The sequence below is a fragment of the Alosa sapidissima genome, chromosome 13 (genome assembly GCF_018492685.1).
Source record: "Alosa sapidissima isolate fAloSap1 chromosome 13, fAloSap1.pri, whole genome shotgun sequence".
NCBI classification, from domain to species: Eukaryota; Metazoa; Chordata; class Actinopteri; order Clupeiformes; family Clupeidae; genus Alosa; species Alosa sapidissima.
This window is the reverse complement of record NC_055969.1, coordinates 28,577,274-28,596,192: the sequence shown is the minus strand read 5'-3', so window position 1 is coordinate 28,596,192 and position 18,919 is coordinate 28,577,274. Positions and strand designations below refer to the sequence as shown.

At 41.9% G+C, this 18,919-nt stretch overlaps 1 protein-coding gene across 1 annotated transcript in view; it reads right to left on the bottom strand.

The window, feature by feature from the left end:
- Positions 1 to 18,919, bottom strand: part of agxt2 (alanine--glyoxylate aminotransferase 2) — a 28,661-nt gene that overhangs the window by 1,818 nt on the left and 7,924 nt on the right. Inside the window, exons 9-12 of the mRNA XM_042059073.1 lie at positions 3,094 to 3,186; positions 1,443 to 1,575; positions 654 to 742; positions 373 to 522 (exon numbers count right to left, since the gene is read on the bottom strand). Coding sequence (XP_041915007.1) covers positions 373 to 522; positions 654 to 742; positions 1,443 to 1,575; positions 3,094 to 3,186 — 465 coding nt within the window. The remainder of the gene's footprint in view (positions 1 to 372; positions 523 to 653; positions 743 to 1,442; positions 1,576 to 3,093; positions 3,187 to 18,919) is intronic.

Here is an 18,919-nt window from a genome sequence, read left to right as displayed (position 1 = left end):
GCAGTACCAGTTTTGGCCACAATCTTACATACGGTTCCTTTAACTATGCCTAAACCTTGGCCTATGACAACTGCTATACCAAAGTCACCTGTTTCCAACAAACCATATGGTTGACAGAGCTATCAAGCATGACGTAGAAAATAAAATAGGCATGTATTATAACAGCAGCAAGCAGGGCACAAAATCAATTTAAGGTGAAAATATCTACCACACTGCAAAAAGTGCCTTTCTGGGAAATCACAGGACACACAGGCATTAAAACTTGCTCAGAGAGTTACATCATCTGTAAATGTAAATTAAATGTTCTTTCATTTGTCTGTTACGTTGTTTTGATAATATGCAACATAAGGAATCATGTTGAACTACACTTACCTTGTCTTTGACCATCTCAATGCCAATCATGAGTCCCTTGCCACGTACATCACCAATGATTTCATACTTATCACGCAGCTTTGCAAGTTCTTCCAGCAGATACGTGCCAACAACAGCACTTATCTTTTGGATTCCATCTTCCTCTATTGTCTGAGAAAGACAAACAGACTAGTTATGTTTTTTGTGAATCTCAAAAGAACATAATTATATTCATGACAACTTACATTTTCAGGAAAAGAATGAGATAATGTTGAAAAGATGTCATTAAACACTGAACTTACATCAAGCACTGAGGAGCCGATGGCACATGCCACTGGATTGCCACCGAATGTGTTGAAGTGAACTCCTTTTCCAAATGAGCTGGCAATCTCTGAAAAGAAGAGGAGCAAAGTGACTCAGAGGCAAAGGCACTCAGGAAAGGCTGAAATGGGCTTCCTTCAGGGAAAAAGTCTTAGAAAATCTAAGAGACCAACAAAATGACAAAGGAAGCCTGCCCTGAGTGTACAACTTCCAAAAACCCTGATCTTTTTTAATAAAAGAAAGTGCAACTTAGTAGTGGGAACACGGTCAGGCTGACATAAAAGAGAATACAGCAGACCCATTCGGACAGGGTATTCTTTAGACTAAACTTGCAGCACTCTCAAAACAGGAGTAGGCACCAGCATGTCTCACTGAGCAGCAGTTACAATTTAATTCCTTATCGACAGTGTCCTTCCAGTTAAGACCTTCAAAATATCTCTTGCTTTTGTCTATTCTCTCCCTCCTCCTCCCCTGCCGGTATGTCCTTGCTCATCAATCCCCTGAGTAGCTGATGAGGTGCAAACATCTGTTTGCAATAATGAGAGGAATGTGATTAATACTTAAATTGTAGCATTTGCCTTTGATTACGTTTCATCAAATGAGTGGACTGCAGAGTGGATTATAAAGGGTAGAGATGTTTCCATGTTTGACAAGTGCTGCGTAAGTTAGGTATGTATTTCTTACAATTTAGTATACCACCGTGAGAAAATAAAACAAATTACAGCAGATGTTGTTTCATGAAAAGAAACATCCTTAAATTGAAGGCTTGCCTGGAGTTGTGACAACTGCCCCCATTGGAAATCCATTACCTATGCCCTTTGCCATGGTAACCATATCTGGAATAACACCATGACCTTGGAATCCCCAGTAGTGGCTTCCTGTACGTCCAAACCCAGTCTGGACCTGACGGTCAGGGGTTGGGAGAAAAAAACAAAATAACGTTTTCCTCGTTCTGAGGGACACACACAGGACTATCTGAGCCTACAAAGAATGCGTACACTTTGAACAATGGAAAATCGAACAAATGTACACTATCGTTCAAAAGTTTGGGGTCACTTTCTTTCCACTCCATTATAGACCAATGTTTTCTCAGTTAGCCTTTTAAAATTATATCAGATTAGTAAACAGAATGTGCCTTTGGAACATTGGATGAATGGTTGCTGATAATGGGCATCTGTATACTTTCTGTATACTTCTGTATACTGTATACTTTCCAACATTAATGATGAAAACAAGGACATTTCTAAGTGACCCCAAACTTTTGAATGGTAGTGAAAATAACACTCAATATATAACGGCCATGTTAACCAATGACACAGTAGAACAAAAAGGCAGTATACTGTTTGTATCAAATATTAACATGGTTTTGTAATAGTTCTGATTTTCAGGAATATGTGTCAACAAGTACATGAAAAGTCTGAATGAAGACCTACAGATATGCATGTACAGTATGCAGGAACATACTATAAAGAAGTGTCTGCTATGTGGGCCCTCCTCTGATAAGCATCTGCATGTGGGCCTTCCATCAGCACTAAAAGGTCACAGTCAAACCTCTTCTGAGATTGCTTGTTGGAGGAATGATTTACCTAATGCTCTTCATTCTAGCAATAGTTCAGGGATCTTCAAAAAGTTTCTTTCAAGTTTCTTTATTTGTCACATGCATAGTGATAGGCCTACAACAAGCAGTGAAATGAACTCCTGACTCCACTCCAACTGCGCTATCACATACTAGTGTAATAATAAGTTATAGAATAAAAGTTTAAAATGTGAATAAATAAGAAGATAAAATAAAGATAAAATATATACCTCCCCAGACTACCCCTGCCCTAGCCTAGAAATCTAGACGCGCCCCTAGCGGCAGCAAATTACATTTGCTGCCAGGGCTAGTCTAGCAACACTCCGTTGGCTTGTGAGCTCCAGAAATCGAAACTCAATCAGGCCAATGAAATCGTGTATAGAGTCGTTAGGTGGGTTTAACATAATGATTGATGGCAGAGTTGCAACGGTTTGGCTTGAATTCCCTGCTACTTGAAAACAAATAAGATATATGTTGCTGTTGGCGAACAGTGTGACACGAGTTAAGCTTTTATTAAGTTGGCAAACGTTTGAACTAGCCAACTAGCTCCGCTGGTGGGAAACGCATGGGACTCATAGCACTGCCGCTGTCCTATTGCGTGCAGAGGGAATTTGAAAGACAACTGATTATCCCGCCCCTCGGACTATGCACTGCGAACGGTGAGTGCCCAGACCCTACATTTTAATGTGGGTCTGGCTCGTCAGGCTACCCCTCCCCATAAATACAAAATAACCTTGTACTACTAAGGACAGAGTCATGGTTTGTATATATTTATACTTATTGTTGTTATTCTGTTAAATTGTATTTAGTCTAATTACTAAAACTATGAACATAAAGAAACCTACCTCATCTGCAATGCAGACGCCTCCTCGTTCACGCACAAGCTTGTAGGCCTCTTTCAAATAGTCCTTAGGGTACTGAACAGACCCGCCCACACCCTGTGACAAATATATTATTACCAAAGGGTTCATTACCACAGCGTACAATTCATAAATGCACCGCAGGGTGTTACATCCCGGTCTAGGGCTTGTGGGACATAACAAAAACGGGCAGACACAAAACGTACAAATATTGTGTATTTATTAATCCAAAAAAAAAGTATGGAAAAACAGTCTATAAGCCACTACGAAAAACAAGGCCTACAAAGTAGGCCTCTGCAGCCAGGCGCTCACTCCTGGTCTCTCACCCCAGGGAGTGGAAAAATTACGGTGGTTACACGGGAAAGGCCCGAGGCTGGCCCTAGTGGCAGCGAAGTGCGGCAAGAGCGAGCGAGCAAGAGCTGAATGACGTCAGCCACTTTTAAAGGGGAACTTGGCAACTATTTCAACGTAATAAACCCGTTTAGAAATCATTCGGATGGTTAAATGACCTGTTCCGGTGAAAATGGTGACTTTCCCCGCTGCGCCTAGCGTCCCCAGGCGGAAAACCAACCTTGCAACATTGAGACTTACCGTCCCGGAAAGAGAAGTGAGAAACAAGAAACTCGTTTTAAATCGTGTTTCTTACCTTGTAACATCCACATAGTTCTGCCAAACTTATGCTAACCGTTCGCTAGCTTGTAAACAAATCCATGTGCTTTATTGTTACCTTTTCCCACAGTTTGAAATAGCATAATGCACAATTTCTCCAGCAGAGGGGGAAATCCTGCCAAGTTTCCCTTTAAAGGGACGGGCTATCCTGACGTCCAATGGGTTCACACAGGCCTGTCGCTAGAAGGCAAGCAAACCAAGCAATTGCTTGGGGCCCCGAGCTCGCCAGGGGCCCCAAGACAACGACTGGTTAAGAATAAAATGCAACGACAAACTGTGAGCGCCCCTTTGATAGTCAATGCAGTAAAGTGCAACGACACTGTTACCGGTAATACCGGGATCCCCCTCAAGGGGGCCCCTCTCAGTAGTCACTGACAGCAGCCAGCCAGCCAGGTTTGTGATCTCTGCTGCCGCGAAAATATAAAACCTCGGCAGTCGTAATGAAGCGGAGTTATGCGTCCGGAAGCCAGAAAAGAAAGAAGAGAAAGGAAGAGGATGACAAGAAAAAACAAGATAGTGGTAAGTGATAAATTACACTGGATAAAATAACTCTACTTGTCTTGTACAAATGGTGTAATGTCGCAGCAGGAAGGCTAGCCTAGCAAAAAATGTTTATGTTAACTACCTGCCTGACAGCCCATGCTGCTTGTAACAAACTAGAACAGTGTTTTTTTCGAACGGACAGAATATGGTTACATACAGTACTGTAATATGTGTATTAACGGGATAAGGAAGACGCAGATCTGTTCCAGAATCACTGTCAAGGGCGTAGGTTTGGTCTCAGCTTTGGTGGGGACACATCCACAACTCCTGTTGTCACGATACCAACATTATTGTTTCAATACCAATAGCAAGTGAAGAATCTCGATTTCGATACTATTGCAATTTTTTTAAAATTTGATTTGGTTTGTGAGATCATTTACATCAGTGGCAATCATAGAATTTAATTGACCCTCCACACACACACACATAGAAAGTGATGGTTGTCATAGGTTTCTTTTTCATATTTTGGAATTCATATAAACTATAAATGTATATTGATAATTATAGTATTTTATGATCTGCATGATTATTAATAGCTAAACATATTTAGTAATTTGATTACATCATATTGATATTGGCTATCGGCTGCCTTTGACACGGTTAATCACCGCATCCTTCTCTCTACTCGCTAACATGGGAATCTCCAGTTCTGCTCTCTCCTGACCTCACAGGACGCTCGTTTAAAGTATCATGGCTTGGTCAGCTATCTGCACCTCACCATCCCACCACAGAGGTCCCCCAGGGCTCAGTGCTGGGCCCCCTTCTCTTTGCTATCTACACCACCTCCTTGGGACAGATTATCCGTTCGCATGGCTTCTCATACCACTGCTATGCAGACGACACACAGCTCTATCTATCCTTTCTACCTGATGACCCCTTGGTTTCAGTACGGATCTCGGATTGCCTCTCAGACATAGCATGGATTGTTACTGATTGTTACTTTACTAAACTAAACTGTCGGTCATTAAGAAAACATAATGAAGTGTCGTTGTAGCTTTGTGTAACCCAGACATCAGCAACGTTCATTTTATACGACCTATCACCAGGCGCGCCTGTACGTCCGTACGCACTGTGCGTACTATCAGGCTACTCAACAGCGAGAGAAAATTTCCCTTGTGTGTGTGTGTATTCACACCAAATTGGCCTACCATACCTTCCCAACTATGCACAGTATGCCATTAGCTGCATGCCATTAGGCTATTTACCATTTTCTATTACGTAAAGTTAGTGAACACATTTTGTTTGAGCAGGAGAGAGAATACGCACGCAGGCACGCAATAGGCTACTTGTTGTTTTCTTTTACTGGCTATCTATATATGGTTATCAGCACACAATGTTGAGCTAATTCACGAACTCAATACTCATCATGGATATTACTACTCATCATGGATATCACAAGTTTTAAACAACGAAAACAGAAAGGATGGAGGCAGCAACGCTAGGAGTTATTCCAGATAGACAAGAACAAGGTAGGCAATTGGTGTGCTTGTCAGAACGTTAGACTGCACTAAAGCCAGACGTCACGTTACGCTAGAACAAAACTAAAGGTAACTTTAGCCTGTATAGGGCTGTATCAAGTTGTCCAAATGAATAGGTCATTGTAGACGTTGTCGTTGTATTATTGCATGTGGATGTTGTTATGCTATGTAGGCTACTTTTTTCACCCGTCTGAGCCTCCATGGACCATGTTAACAATGAATAAAATTAGCTTATTATCAATGAGTGTTTGAGCGAGTATAGGCTACTACATATATTATTTTTTTTCTAAAGATACAGGACTGCTGCAGACAATGAGCTGCCAACCACCATAATGTAATAGCAACCCAAAATAATGAACTTGCTGTCCTTATAAAAAATAAAAAGTTGGTCTCGGCATGCATTCTTGATCCAATGGTTCAGTGGCAATAGGCTACTCAAGTGAAAAAAAAAAAACAATTAGCCTAATAAATAAAATATTTGTCTCACTCAGTACATATATCTCGTAAATTGGTGAGCCATAGAATATCCCACCGTCAAGATTATTATGACCGCCGCTAGCAAAGCTAGCGAAGCGGTCATATAGGGATTGTCAAAGTTTTTTTTTTTCTTTTTTTCTCGTCATCTACTTCCTGAATTTTTGGTCAACGATACCCGGGACACCGAACCACCGGGGCACATGAAATTTGGTTGGGTATGTAGCCCCACTAGACTTTTACGGAAAAATTTCGTTTCGTCCCCAGGGGCCACCCCCCCGCTGGGCCCCTACCTGAACCGTGGCACTGAGGATGAAGAATCTTTTATGGTATGGTATGTTGGTCTCAAGGGCCCACATCAATCTGGCCCATAATCACTCATTTGTGATTTGCACCCCCCCCCCGTAAAAAATGAAAATGCAATATTATTCTGCTTTAATTGCCTCTATCTTCAGTTAAGATGTTCAGAACTGCAATGGTATGTGTATGATTGACCTGGCATTCTCTGGGGGTATGCCAAGTTTCGTAGAATTTCATCCATGGGGGGGGGGGGGTCTAAAAAAATTAGGTTATGTGTACATTAAGTGACTGTACATTGGCCTGTAGATGGCGGTGCACACATATACACATGCACACACACACAGGCACCCACATACTATCAGAAAGGCCGATACATAATTACAAATTCAGTAGGATTAAAAGAAAGCCAAAATAAATATTCATCATCATCATCATGGCTGCATTTCCAGTATTGGCGATAAGTAGTCGTTTGTCCACTAGATGGCACATTGTTGCAGTGATACGTAATTTTGTTGGAAGTTAAAAGTGGGTTGGAAAAACAATGGACGCCTCATACAAGGAGTGTAGTTTACCGCAGAGAACGTCTAATAAGGATAGGATGATGTTCACATGAAATGTAATTTCCATTTCTTCTTGAAGCCGAAATACATCTGAGGATGTTTATCGGATATGCTTGGTTTTTACTGCAGGTACGTTAATCTTATAATATCAATAAGGACCTAGGTAATGTTACCGTTAGCGTTGGTTGAGTGATGGAGGCCAATTTGATTGATTGCATTTGTAGAAAACTATAAATGCGGTTATACCAAGCAAATTGATAGCAGCACTGTAATTTTTATCTTTCGACTGTCATTTGTTGCACGTGCTACAAAAATCATTCTGTGCAATGGAAGATTTACCAACGTACACCGGTCTGATACAGTTTTGCCTATAGGCTACATGCGTGAGACTGAGACGCCTGTTTATTTTGTTTTAAGTGCGTGCAGGGTGTGAGAGGGGGATCGATGTGCTTTGATTCCAGCTTGGTACAGTAGTTGTAGTCTGTGAAATTAAAAAGCACTTGTGTGTGAAGTATCGAATGACACCTTCATTTCATTGTGGCTGCTTTAGCAACAGGGGAGCGCGGGGCACAAAGTAACACTTTTTGGTTATGGCTAAATAATTCTAAAATCATTTGAGTTTCAGTAGTTATACTTTTTAACAAGCAACATACATATCTCTGTTACACATATGCACTGGAAGTTTGTTTGTAGGAGCTACTGTTGTTTTACAATTCCACCGAGAGTGGCGATAGGTGAAATGTTACAACCTGCCCCATATGTGGGTTAGTTGTAACACTCATCCCAAAGGCTGTTTTTAATTAAATTAATTCAATAAATGTATCTGAATGTGTATGATAGAATAGGATCTGACTATTTATGATACATAAGTCATGAACTAACAACAGACGTGTGTCGAAAATTGACTTTATTTTCTATACGGAGAAATAACATGAGAAATATGCGCCAATGGAAGCAAAAAGTCTAACCAAGGTCAATCCTGCCAAGAAAAGCCCTCAAACCTGAAAACACATGAGGCAAAATGCAAAACATCACAAAAACTAACTAAACTAACACTAATACGCGCATATTTTTGTATTGCAACATCATTGTACAGTATGAGTGGCTTAGTTGTAACAGCGCATTACAACTAACCCCGCTGGGTCACGTTTGTTATAAGATAAGCTAGGTCCTGCTATGAGTTGGCTACATGTTTCAAAACGGTGTTCATTTTTAGCCTACAAGACGGTTATTAAGATGATACAAGATTGGAGTCAGTGAGCTGCACCCACAACTCAGTAATGGAGACATTTACATTGATGTCTTCAAAGGTGTTTTGCTGCAGATCTACGTGGAAACACGTCTATACTGACTGAAAATTTGTGGAACACTGTCTCATAGTAATGTGATCAAATGACAAATACCATGCCTCGATCAACCCCCTGCAAATAGGGAAAAAGTCCGTGTTACATTTAACCCCGCGTTACTTTGTGCCCCGCGCTCCCCCACACCTTAAGCTACTGTGTAGTGGGTCCCATTTAGTGGCTACTTCATTCGCGCTTTCCTTGACTCATGGAGCTGCGTGAATTTTATTACAACTTTTTGCCACGATATGGCAGTTTAAGTCCGCTTGATACTGTAAGGCGTAAGCCATTGGTTTCCAAAGGAGATTTTATTTGTGTCGCCAGCATAGCCTATTGACAATTTATGTTGTAGGCCTACCTCATAAGCCTACCTGCAGCTTAGGGAAGCTAACAGCTTTCTATTAGGATCTAGTTTGTTAGTTTTGTCATAACTCCCTGATGCATTTTTGCATTTAGAATAGCCAGAGCGTGGATATCTCAATCGGAAAATTAAACAGTATCGGGTGGACTAGGCTGGGTGAACCCAGCCTGATCTGCCCGCTATTTATTTTTTGATTTCTTAAAAGATTGAGCTTGGTCTGGTGAAAGCCAGACTAGCCATGGACCTCAGTTACACAATTCAAGGGAACATGAATCAGCGCACCCTCCTCAATTCACCCTCAGCGCACCCTCCTCAATTCGATTAGCAGACACCCTCCCTATTTTTAAGTCTAGACTTAAAACATACCTCTTTACTGCCTCCCATAGTTAGGTATGGTGCGGTGTGGAACTTCACCCATCTCGGGGATTTTGGAATGGACCACCCTGAGTCCTCGTGTGACTGGCACCCCAGTCGCGCGTGAGATGGTGGTCACTGCGCTGGTGTTGACTACCCCTCACCATGCCTTAGTTATGCTGCTATAGCATAGTGATGTCATGGACTTCTCATGTGCCATGCCGAACAACCCCCTCTCCTCTCTCTCCTACCATCTTTCTCTTAACTCTCCCTCTCTTGCCCATTCTCACTATGATTTACTGTAACAATATATAGCACTACTGATCACTTCTTGACATTAACCACATTCTACATTTCTCTTTCTTCTCCCTTACTGTATCATCACCAGTCATCAACCATCCGTGCGCCTGGCCCTCCTCTTACCCATCCCACCTGAAGTCCCATCCTTGACTGCTGTATTACTGTCCCCCTACCTGGATTCCTGGCCCGTACAGCCCCATCACCTGCCTATGACAACTCTGCCCGGATTCTGGCCTGTCTGCTGACCTGGACAATTCCGACGCCGGACTATTGCACATTCTCTCACTAAATCATGATTATGCTTTATCATACGTAATCATCCCACCTTCTGTAACCTTCACCTCAGGTGCTTTAAACACCATGTCCTTCTCTCCACACCTGACTGTCATATGCATTTGTCATTGTTTATAGACCTTACTATCCGTATTGACCCTAGGCAGATGGGTCAGGCCCTTGAGTCGTGGATCTGCTCAAGGTTTCTTCCTATATGTATCTCCAATTCTAGGGAGTTTTTCCTCGCCCCTGTTACCCATGGGCCTTCCTTCCTTCCTTCTTTCTTTCTTCCTTTTCTTTTCTCCCTCTTTTCTTTTTTCTCTGATTGCCTACATTCTGTAAAGCGCCATGATACATGTGTAATGTTTTGGCGCTATATAAGCACAATAAATTGAATTGAAATATTTGCACGAACAATAACGGACAACAGCTCTTCAACTTTGACCTGTTAAAATGTGTATGAACAGTCTAGCGACGCATTTCATCAAGGCCCATTTGGACATGTCAGTTATTTGCACCACTGGTTAGATGTAAAACAGCATTTCGTTTCAGACTACTGTTACTTAATTTGTGCATTAACAATAACGTTTCAGACTACTGTTACTTAATTTGTGCATTGACAATAAAGTATTACATGAACTAAAGATGACTAAAATCTTATGTAGAAGAAGAAACATTCACAAAAAATCCATCCATCCAAAAATGACTTTTGTTTTTGATAGCTGTTGAAAACGGCATGGAACTGACAGAGATGTTTTTGTTTATAAATAAATAAATAACATTATGCTGATACCTTTTGCTTTTCCCAAATACAATGTAGCCTACAGGTGTAAGTGACCTTTCATCAATCCAGTTGCAATGGATGAACTGCCCTACTTGTGATTGTTTAGAGACAATGTCTACAATCTATTCACCTTTTCAGCACCAGTAGGCTACTTTCTGTGCAGCCGCACACACACACTCAGGCATGCCAAACAAGCATACACAAAAGTTTCAAGAGTGGGGGATGGAGTAAAAGATGGTGACAAATTGAAGTGTGATTTATTTTCGCGAACGGATGTACAGGACTGAGCGGCGGTCATATTTTGTACCGCTATGCGGTACATCTAGTTATATTTGACAATTCCAATCTATCCCACCTAAATATCAAAAGTTATTGCTTCCTGGTGACATAAAAACACAAATGGTTTCCTCTTGATATAAAGGCTGACATAAGAGACATAAGCTATGCTAGATGGGTGCAAATCCCAGACTGTCTTGGAAAATAAACAAAAACAAGATATAGGATGTATACAATGACACATTCAAGGTCTCAAAGTGATAATGCTTCTTTCCAAAAATCTCACCAGAAGTTATTTAAGGGGTTATTTAAAAAAAAAATCTTCAGGGGGAGCATGCCCCCAGACCCAGACCTAAAGCTGAGTTACCAACCTTTTGAAGTGGGGGGCCCATTTCACATCTGTGCAGTGTGCACATTTGTGCCTGGGGGGCCCATTTCACATCTGATAATCCGCCCATGTGTGCACACCTTTTGCTACATAGTGTGCACGTTTTACGCACTTATTTTAATAAATGGTGCACTCATCTTAGTAAATAATGCACTTACTTTATTCAATTTTACACACAAGCGAAACATTTTAGTGAGTGAGTGCCCGCCCAAATCTCAAATCTCACTCCAAGTTGAGCTCAAAACTTGAGAACCCTGCCTAACAGCCTAGTGATGGTGACTTATAGCCTATATGTGACTGTCCGTGCGGTACACCCTTATTCAACATGACTCCTAACTTTGGTTGAAACATTACAGAAGCTAGGTTAGCTGTGACAATATCCTGGGTAATATCCTGACAGCTAATGCTATTTTACACAGTAAAATCCGCATTTGAAAGCCTGGTCACCAGTTGCCAGTTTGTATGGCTAATTATTTTGCCTAGACTGCAATGAAAAAGCTTCGTATTTTTGGGTGGCATAGCTGTGATCTACAAACCACAAAAAGGGGCAAACATGTACATGCTGAAGGGCAAAGGGAATATCACAATGTTTTACTCTGGCCTTTTTTGGGATAGGCTATGTATTGGCAGACAGCCCTAACTTACCGTTGACACACCCGTTCGCTTGACTGCCTGTGCAAACAAGTACAGTAGCCTGTGCTTTGTCACTCTCTGTGCATGAAGGCCTACATTAGCGTGCATGTCAGATAACCCTTCCCCCCCCCCCCCTCTGTTTTTCAGTAAATCATGATAACGTTTCTTGTAGGCCTACTGTTTTGCTGGCTGTCGGAATGATCAGCAGCACAAATAAATTCGCTAAAATATTGGTGGGGACAATTTTGTCATCTTAAAATATTGATTAGGACTAGTCCTTAGCGTCCCACCCTAAATCTACGCCCATGATCACTGTTTATCGTATTTAATGACATAACATTGCTATAGCTTTGTAATAGGTTTTGATGGAAGTGGCATAGCTTCTCTGCTATACTAACTATTCGACCGTGATAATCTATTTACCAAATGGGGGTTAGGAAAACCACACGATAAATTCCGTGCATCAAAGCAGACTGGAACATTCATGTCTAGCAGTATTCATGCACGCCAGCTGTTTACTGTCTTTAAAGCACCAGGTGCGTCTGTCTAATTCTCAAACAGCAGAATGCTTAAATGCTATGTTAAGCTACAAGTAGGCCTAGGTCAATGTATAACATGGGATGTTTTTACAGTAAGCATTGGTAGTTGTGAAAGCAGCTGCATCCCTTCTAAATATCAAAATATGGAAATGCTAACATATCTTTTCTTTCTCCCTCAAGGTGCTTTGCTTAAATTTCTCAGCCATCAGGCCCTTCCTAAGGATACCTCCACTGATGAAGGTAGAGTGAATTTCTTTCACTGAGCTGAGCTGTTAATGACCTTTTCCAATATGCTAAAAGTGAAATGGTCAAACGTACTTCACAGGTAATTTCAGATTTTTTTTTCAATTATTTTCCCAGGTACACCATCAACTTCATCCTCCATTCATGAGGAAGAAGCTGACATTGGATTTTATGGTACGGTGGTGTCAAATGTTCAAATGTGCAATAATGCACAGTATATATATGCAACAGCAGTATTTGCACTGTCAACATTTTTTATTTATGGTTGAACTTAAATTGTATGGCTATGCTGTGGTTCCATGTCCATTTTGCTTGGGGCCCCCAAATTCCTTGAAACGGCCCTGGTGTTCTGATGTTACATGCAACATAAGCATCACTGCACGTGTGTCATCTGTAACACTTGCTCTTATGGCCTCAGGGCCTACTGTTATGATAACTCCTATAGAGACCTCAAGATGGGTAGGCTAAAGCTAAGCCTTTCTTCCATCTTTGTGTTCTGAACAACTTATTGACCAGTGTGTTTATTGTTAATTTACATGAAGCTCATGGCTTATAACATTACAATGATTTGAAGATCCCTGTAGTATGCATTTTTCTGCTCTCATGGGGACACAACATTGATTTGGTACCCTTGTTACGACCCTGTGGGTCTTGTTGCATATTCTTTGTGTTTGTGGCTTCTGTTGTGTGTCTTGCAGGCAGATTGGTGCAGCTGAGTGGTGGTGTGAACCCATTGGACGTCAGGATAGCCCGTCCCTTTAAAAGTGGCTGACGTCATTTAGTAATGGCGAACGAAGCCTTGTGAAGCTTTTGAAGCTTCTTCCTGATTGTATCGCAAAATGATCCGAAGCATCAAAGCATCAAAGACAACACACTGACATCTGGTGGTCAGCAGAAATGACAGCGGCTATAAATTCGACACACCCAAACAAAGCTTACAACATGAACATGAGGGACAGAATGGACACATGGCATGAGATGACTGAAAATTAAATAAATTAATTAGAACTAGGGTATAATGTTTGAATATAGCCTAGTGTGTTCAGCGTTTGAATTTACGTGTGTTCAGTTGGTTTTAACAAACTGCAGCAAGAAATGCAGCCGTCTGCTATGTGGCAATATCAAATAAAGTGCACCTAGGCCTTATCCAATAAACTGTCATAGCCTACTCATAACCAAGAGGCATTATTTAGGTAGTGTGTTTTAGAACTAAACAGGCCGTTATTGTTAGAAATAGGTCGTTATTGTTAGAAATAGGTCGTTATTGTTAGAAATAAATAGTTCGTGAACATCCATTCTTGCCGTATGCCTACGATAGAGTAGAGGTAACGACGAGGACGATAGATCTGGCGATGTGGGTTCAATCCCTGTGAGTCACTTTACAAGGAATTTTTATTAGGCTTATGCAATAACAAAATATAAAAAATAACAAAATATTTGAAATTTGACTTCAAAACTTTAAAAAGTTCTTCAGCAACAATGATTGCTGAGTAACTAAGTAGGCTACAGAGAAGCAGTGTTGCTCCTGTTGGGTATCAGCGCAGCAGCAAACTTTCGAATCCAGCAAAACCCTTCGGTGACGTTTGAAGCTTCGGACGTCACCAGTCACATGCTTATTCCAATTTGATACAAGCTCCAACACAAAAAACAACGACGAATGAACTTCAGCACCACCGGACATGGACAGCGACCGAGGTTAGCGTCGAAACAATTTGCTTCACGGGAGTGATACAAGCTTCGGTGCCTCAGTGTTGAATGTCCCATCACTAATGCCATTCAGAGCTCGCTCACTCTTGCTCGCTTTGGGGATCATTTTCGTTGCCACCGTCGCTGCCGCACTTCGCTGCCACTAGGGCCAGCCTCGGGCCTTGCAACCACCGTCATTTTTCCACTCCCTGGGGTGAGAGACCAGGAGTGAGCGCCTGGCTGCAGAGGCCTACTTTGTAGGCCTTGTTTTTCGTAGTGGCTTATAGACTGTTTTTCCATACTGTTTTTTTTTTATTAATAAATACACAATATTTTTACGTTTTGTGTCTGCCCGTTTTTGTTATGTCCCACAAGCCCTAGACCGGGATGTAACAAATGGGGGCTCATCCGGTTCTTTTTGTTCCCAGTTTTAGCAAATTGGGGCCTAAATTTTCCCCCTTCAGTAACATATTGGGGAGCAGCCAATTTGTATCGCTTTTGTATCGCTTTAGTTGTGCCGTCGTATTGTTTTGTATTTTGTAACGGTCTTTTTTTTTAGGAAGCGCGCTTATGACCAAGAGGTTCTGGTGAGTTAGTGTTTTGATTATTTTTTGATTTGGTGGTGGTTTTGTGAAGCAACCCCGGGGGGAGGTTCATTGCGAACCTCCAATTGGTACGCTTTGAATATATGTTTATTTTTAGTTTGGGTATTTGGGTCCAGAGCTTCGCCCAGTCTGGGTTATTGGTTAGAGCGATGCTTTGTTAAATAATTGAGCACTTATAGATGGGCAGACTAACACGACTAACATTAGAAACATAGAGAGTTTTTGTCATCGTATGAAGTTCGTTTTTTTTTTTTCGCTTGTGTGCATCTGGTGGCAGCTTCGTAGCCAAGTGCCTTTGTTTTTTGTTCGTGGCAGTAAGTGGCAAATGTTTGAAGACTTTTTTTCGTGGCTTTTGAGACTTTTTCCGAGCTGTTGGTCCGAGCATTCATTTTTGGGTTGGAGGGGGTAGAAGTTAGATACTCCGTTTTTGATTGTGGACGAATGAAATTGCTGGTCGTGATTTTGGTAAATTTTGACCTACCTCAGACTAGTCCACTTTAGTTTAATTCGTGGCAGTTAAAATTTTGTTTTATTCGGTGTTAGTGACAATGTCTGTGGTGGAAGAATTTATTAAAAGTCCTTCCGAGGAACTTCTGTCTGGTTGCACTAAAGACCAGTTAGAGAAAATTGCAGAGCATTTCTCCATTACTATTATGTCTGAGGACAAGAAGCTTAAAGAGCTGTTGTATAAAGCTGTGATTTTAGGTCTAGTAGCTAAAAATATTCTGCCTAGAGAAGGCCCTGTTTCTCCTGTTTTATCATCAGCGAGCAATGTTTCCGATCGGGAGCTTAAAATGAGTACTCATTCGAGGAGCGCAAATTACAGTTGGAAGCGTCACGAATACGTGCTGAAAGAGAAAATCGAGTAGTTAGAGAGAAAGAATTGGACAAAGAAATTGAAATGAAGAAATTAGAGGTTCAGCTTGAGCTTGATTTGAAGAGATTAGAGCACGAAGAGGCTGAGAGTGAGCGTCAACGCGAATACCAACGCGAACGTGAGAAATCCCGACAATGTCCTTCCATTAGCTCCTGGTCCTCCGTTGCCATTTGTCCCAGCTCAGCCGTTCGATGTTAGTCGCAACACTCGGATGATTCCGCCCTTCAACGAACGTGAGGTTGAGAAATATTTTTCGCATTTCGAGAGGGTTGCCATTACGTTGAGATGGCCTGCTGAAGTCTGGACGTTGCTATTGCAAACTGTCTTGACTGGCAAGGCACAGTCTGTGTATTCTGCCCTCACCGTGCAACAAAGTTCGGATTATGACACTGTTAAAACTGCAATTTTAAATGCTTACGAGTTGGTTCCTGAAGCCTACCGTCAGAGATTTCGTGGCCTTCGCAAGTCCGACAGCTTCACCTTCGTGGAGTTTGCGAGAAAGAAAGAGAGTGCTTTTGACAGGTGGTGCACTTCACAACGTGCACACACTAAAGAACATCTTCGTCAATTGATTTTGCTGGAAGAATTTAAAGGTTGCATTCCAGACGCAGTAGCGATGTATTTGAACAATCAGAAAGTAACAACGCTATCGCAGGCTGCTGTCTGTGCAGATGAATTTGTGCTGGCGCACAAATGTTCGTTTCAGTTCTCTTCTCCTCCTCATCGTTCTTCAGCTTGGCCTTCCAGTCTGAAGCAGAGCTGGAGAAATTCAGAATTTAGTAAGCCATCTTTGGAAGTGGAATCTTGTGAGTGTTATTAGGCTATTGTCATGAGGTTGGCCACCTCATTGCAGTATGTCCGGTCCTGGAAAGGAAGAATTAGTCTCCGAAGCGACAAAATTCGAAGAGTGCTGGCTTGGTGCGCACTCTAAGTTTAGACCATTTACACAGGGGATTTGACTCAGTTTATGATCCGTTTGTTTTGGAGGGGATGGTGTCTCTCTCAGGGCGTGAGAGGGATGGTGTCCCTACCAAAATTCTTTTGATAACCGGTGCAGCCCAGTCTTTTATTGTTGCTTCTGTTTTGCCATTCTCTGAAGAAACGTACTGTAGCACTGATGTGCTATTTCAGGGCATTGAGATGGGACTTTTAAAAGTTCCAATACACACAGTGCACCTTAAATATGATTTGGTTTCTGGGTTCGTGGAAGTCGCCTATGGAAGAGGTAACCTTTATCTTGGGTAACGATTTAGCTGGTGGAAAAGTTGTCCCTAGTTAGAACATTTTAAAGTCTACTAATTATCAGTCTGTGTCACCTCGCGCTAACCTCGGTCGCTGTCCATGTCCGGTGGTGCTGAAGTTCATTCGTCGTTGTCTATAGACAGAAATCAGATCAGGCTTGCGCAGGTAACTGACCCCACTTTGGCTTGTTGCCACGCCAGAGTTTCTGGGATGGGAGGTGTAGCCAATAAGTCTCTGAGATCTCGCAAGAAAAATCCCTATGAGGAAGAAGACTGCTGATTGTCCTGTGCCTGTCTTTTGCCAGAATCTTAAGAATTCTGAGATTTCTGCAAGAGTTGAAAAGTGTTTGTCTCATTTGTCTGCTTTGTGTGTTAAGGATGTACAGAGGTTGAGTGTGTCTTTTCCAGCTCTCTCCTGAGATACTCCCTCCTGTGCTGATGACTGCTGTCACCATATGGATGTGGGTTAGGTCTAACATCTCCCCTTTAAACATCATTGGGGATCTAGTACTTGTGCAGGTGGACTCTGCCTCACTCCCTAACCAGTTGAATGTGATCAACATTAGATGTTGATTTTTGGTGGTGGGGGTGTTACGGGGTCTTGTTGCATATTCTTTGTGTTTGTGGCTTCACCCTGTGGGTCTTGTTGCATATTCTTTGTGTTTGTGGCTTCTGTTGTGTGTGTTGCCCCCCCCCCCCCCCCCCGCACGCAAAGCCTACCGGAACCACAGCATAGCCATACAATTTAAGTTCACCCACACTTTACAGTATGTAAATAAAAAATGTTGACAGTGCAAATACTGCTGTTGCATATATATACTGTGCATTAGTTTTGAACATTTTGAACATTTGAACATTTGCAAAAACACCACCGTACCATAAAATCCAATGTCAGCTTCTTCCTCATGAATGGAGGATGAAGTTGATGCAGGGATGGATTACTGCACGGGCCTACCGGGCCCAGGCCCAGGGGCCCAGGGGCCCAAGGGGTCAGGGGGCCCTGAAGCCCAAGCCTTTGCATGGAATCATTGCCTCAATATGAACAAATCAGGACGTAGGCTATGAATCTAATTGAATTTAGTATTGGCCATCCCCAAAATGCACCAGAATACAGGAAATCACATCAAACAAATTAAAAATGTTCTGGGGGAGGACCCCCATCCCCCCCCCCCCCCTCTCCCACATATACGACAATAAGTGGGGGGCCCTTAATACATCTGGGCCAGGGGCCCGAAAGTTCATAATCCGCCCCTGAGTTGATGGTGTACCTGGGAAAATAATTGAAAAAAAAAATCTGTACTGGTATTACCTGTGAAGTACGTTTGACCATTTCACTGTTAGCATATTGGAAAAGGTCATTAACAGCTCAGCTCAGTGAGAGAAATTCACTCTACCTTCATCAGTGGAGGTATCCTTAGGAAGAGCCTGAGGGCTGAGAATTTTAAGCAAAGCACCTTGAGGGAGAAAGAAAAGATATGTTAGCATTTCCATATTTTGATATTTAGAAGGGATGCAGCTGCTTTCACAACTACCAATGCTTACTGTAAAAACATCCCAAGCTAATGTTATACATTGACCTAGGCCTACTTGTAGCTTAACATAGCATTTAAGCATTCTGCTGTTTGAGAATTAGACAAACGCACATGGTGCTTTAAAGACAGTAAACAGCTGGCGTGCATGAATACTGCTAGACATGAATGTTCCAGTCTGCTTTGATGCACGGAATTTATCGTGTGGTTTTCCTAACCCCCATTTGGTAAATAGATTATCACGGTCGAATAGTTAGTATAGCAGAGAAGCTATGCCACTTTCATCAAAACGTATTACAAAGCTATAGCAATGTTATGTCATTAAATACGTGTGATTCTGGAACAGATCTGCGGC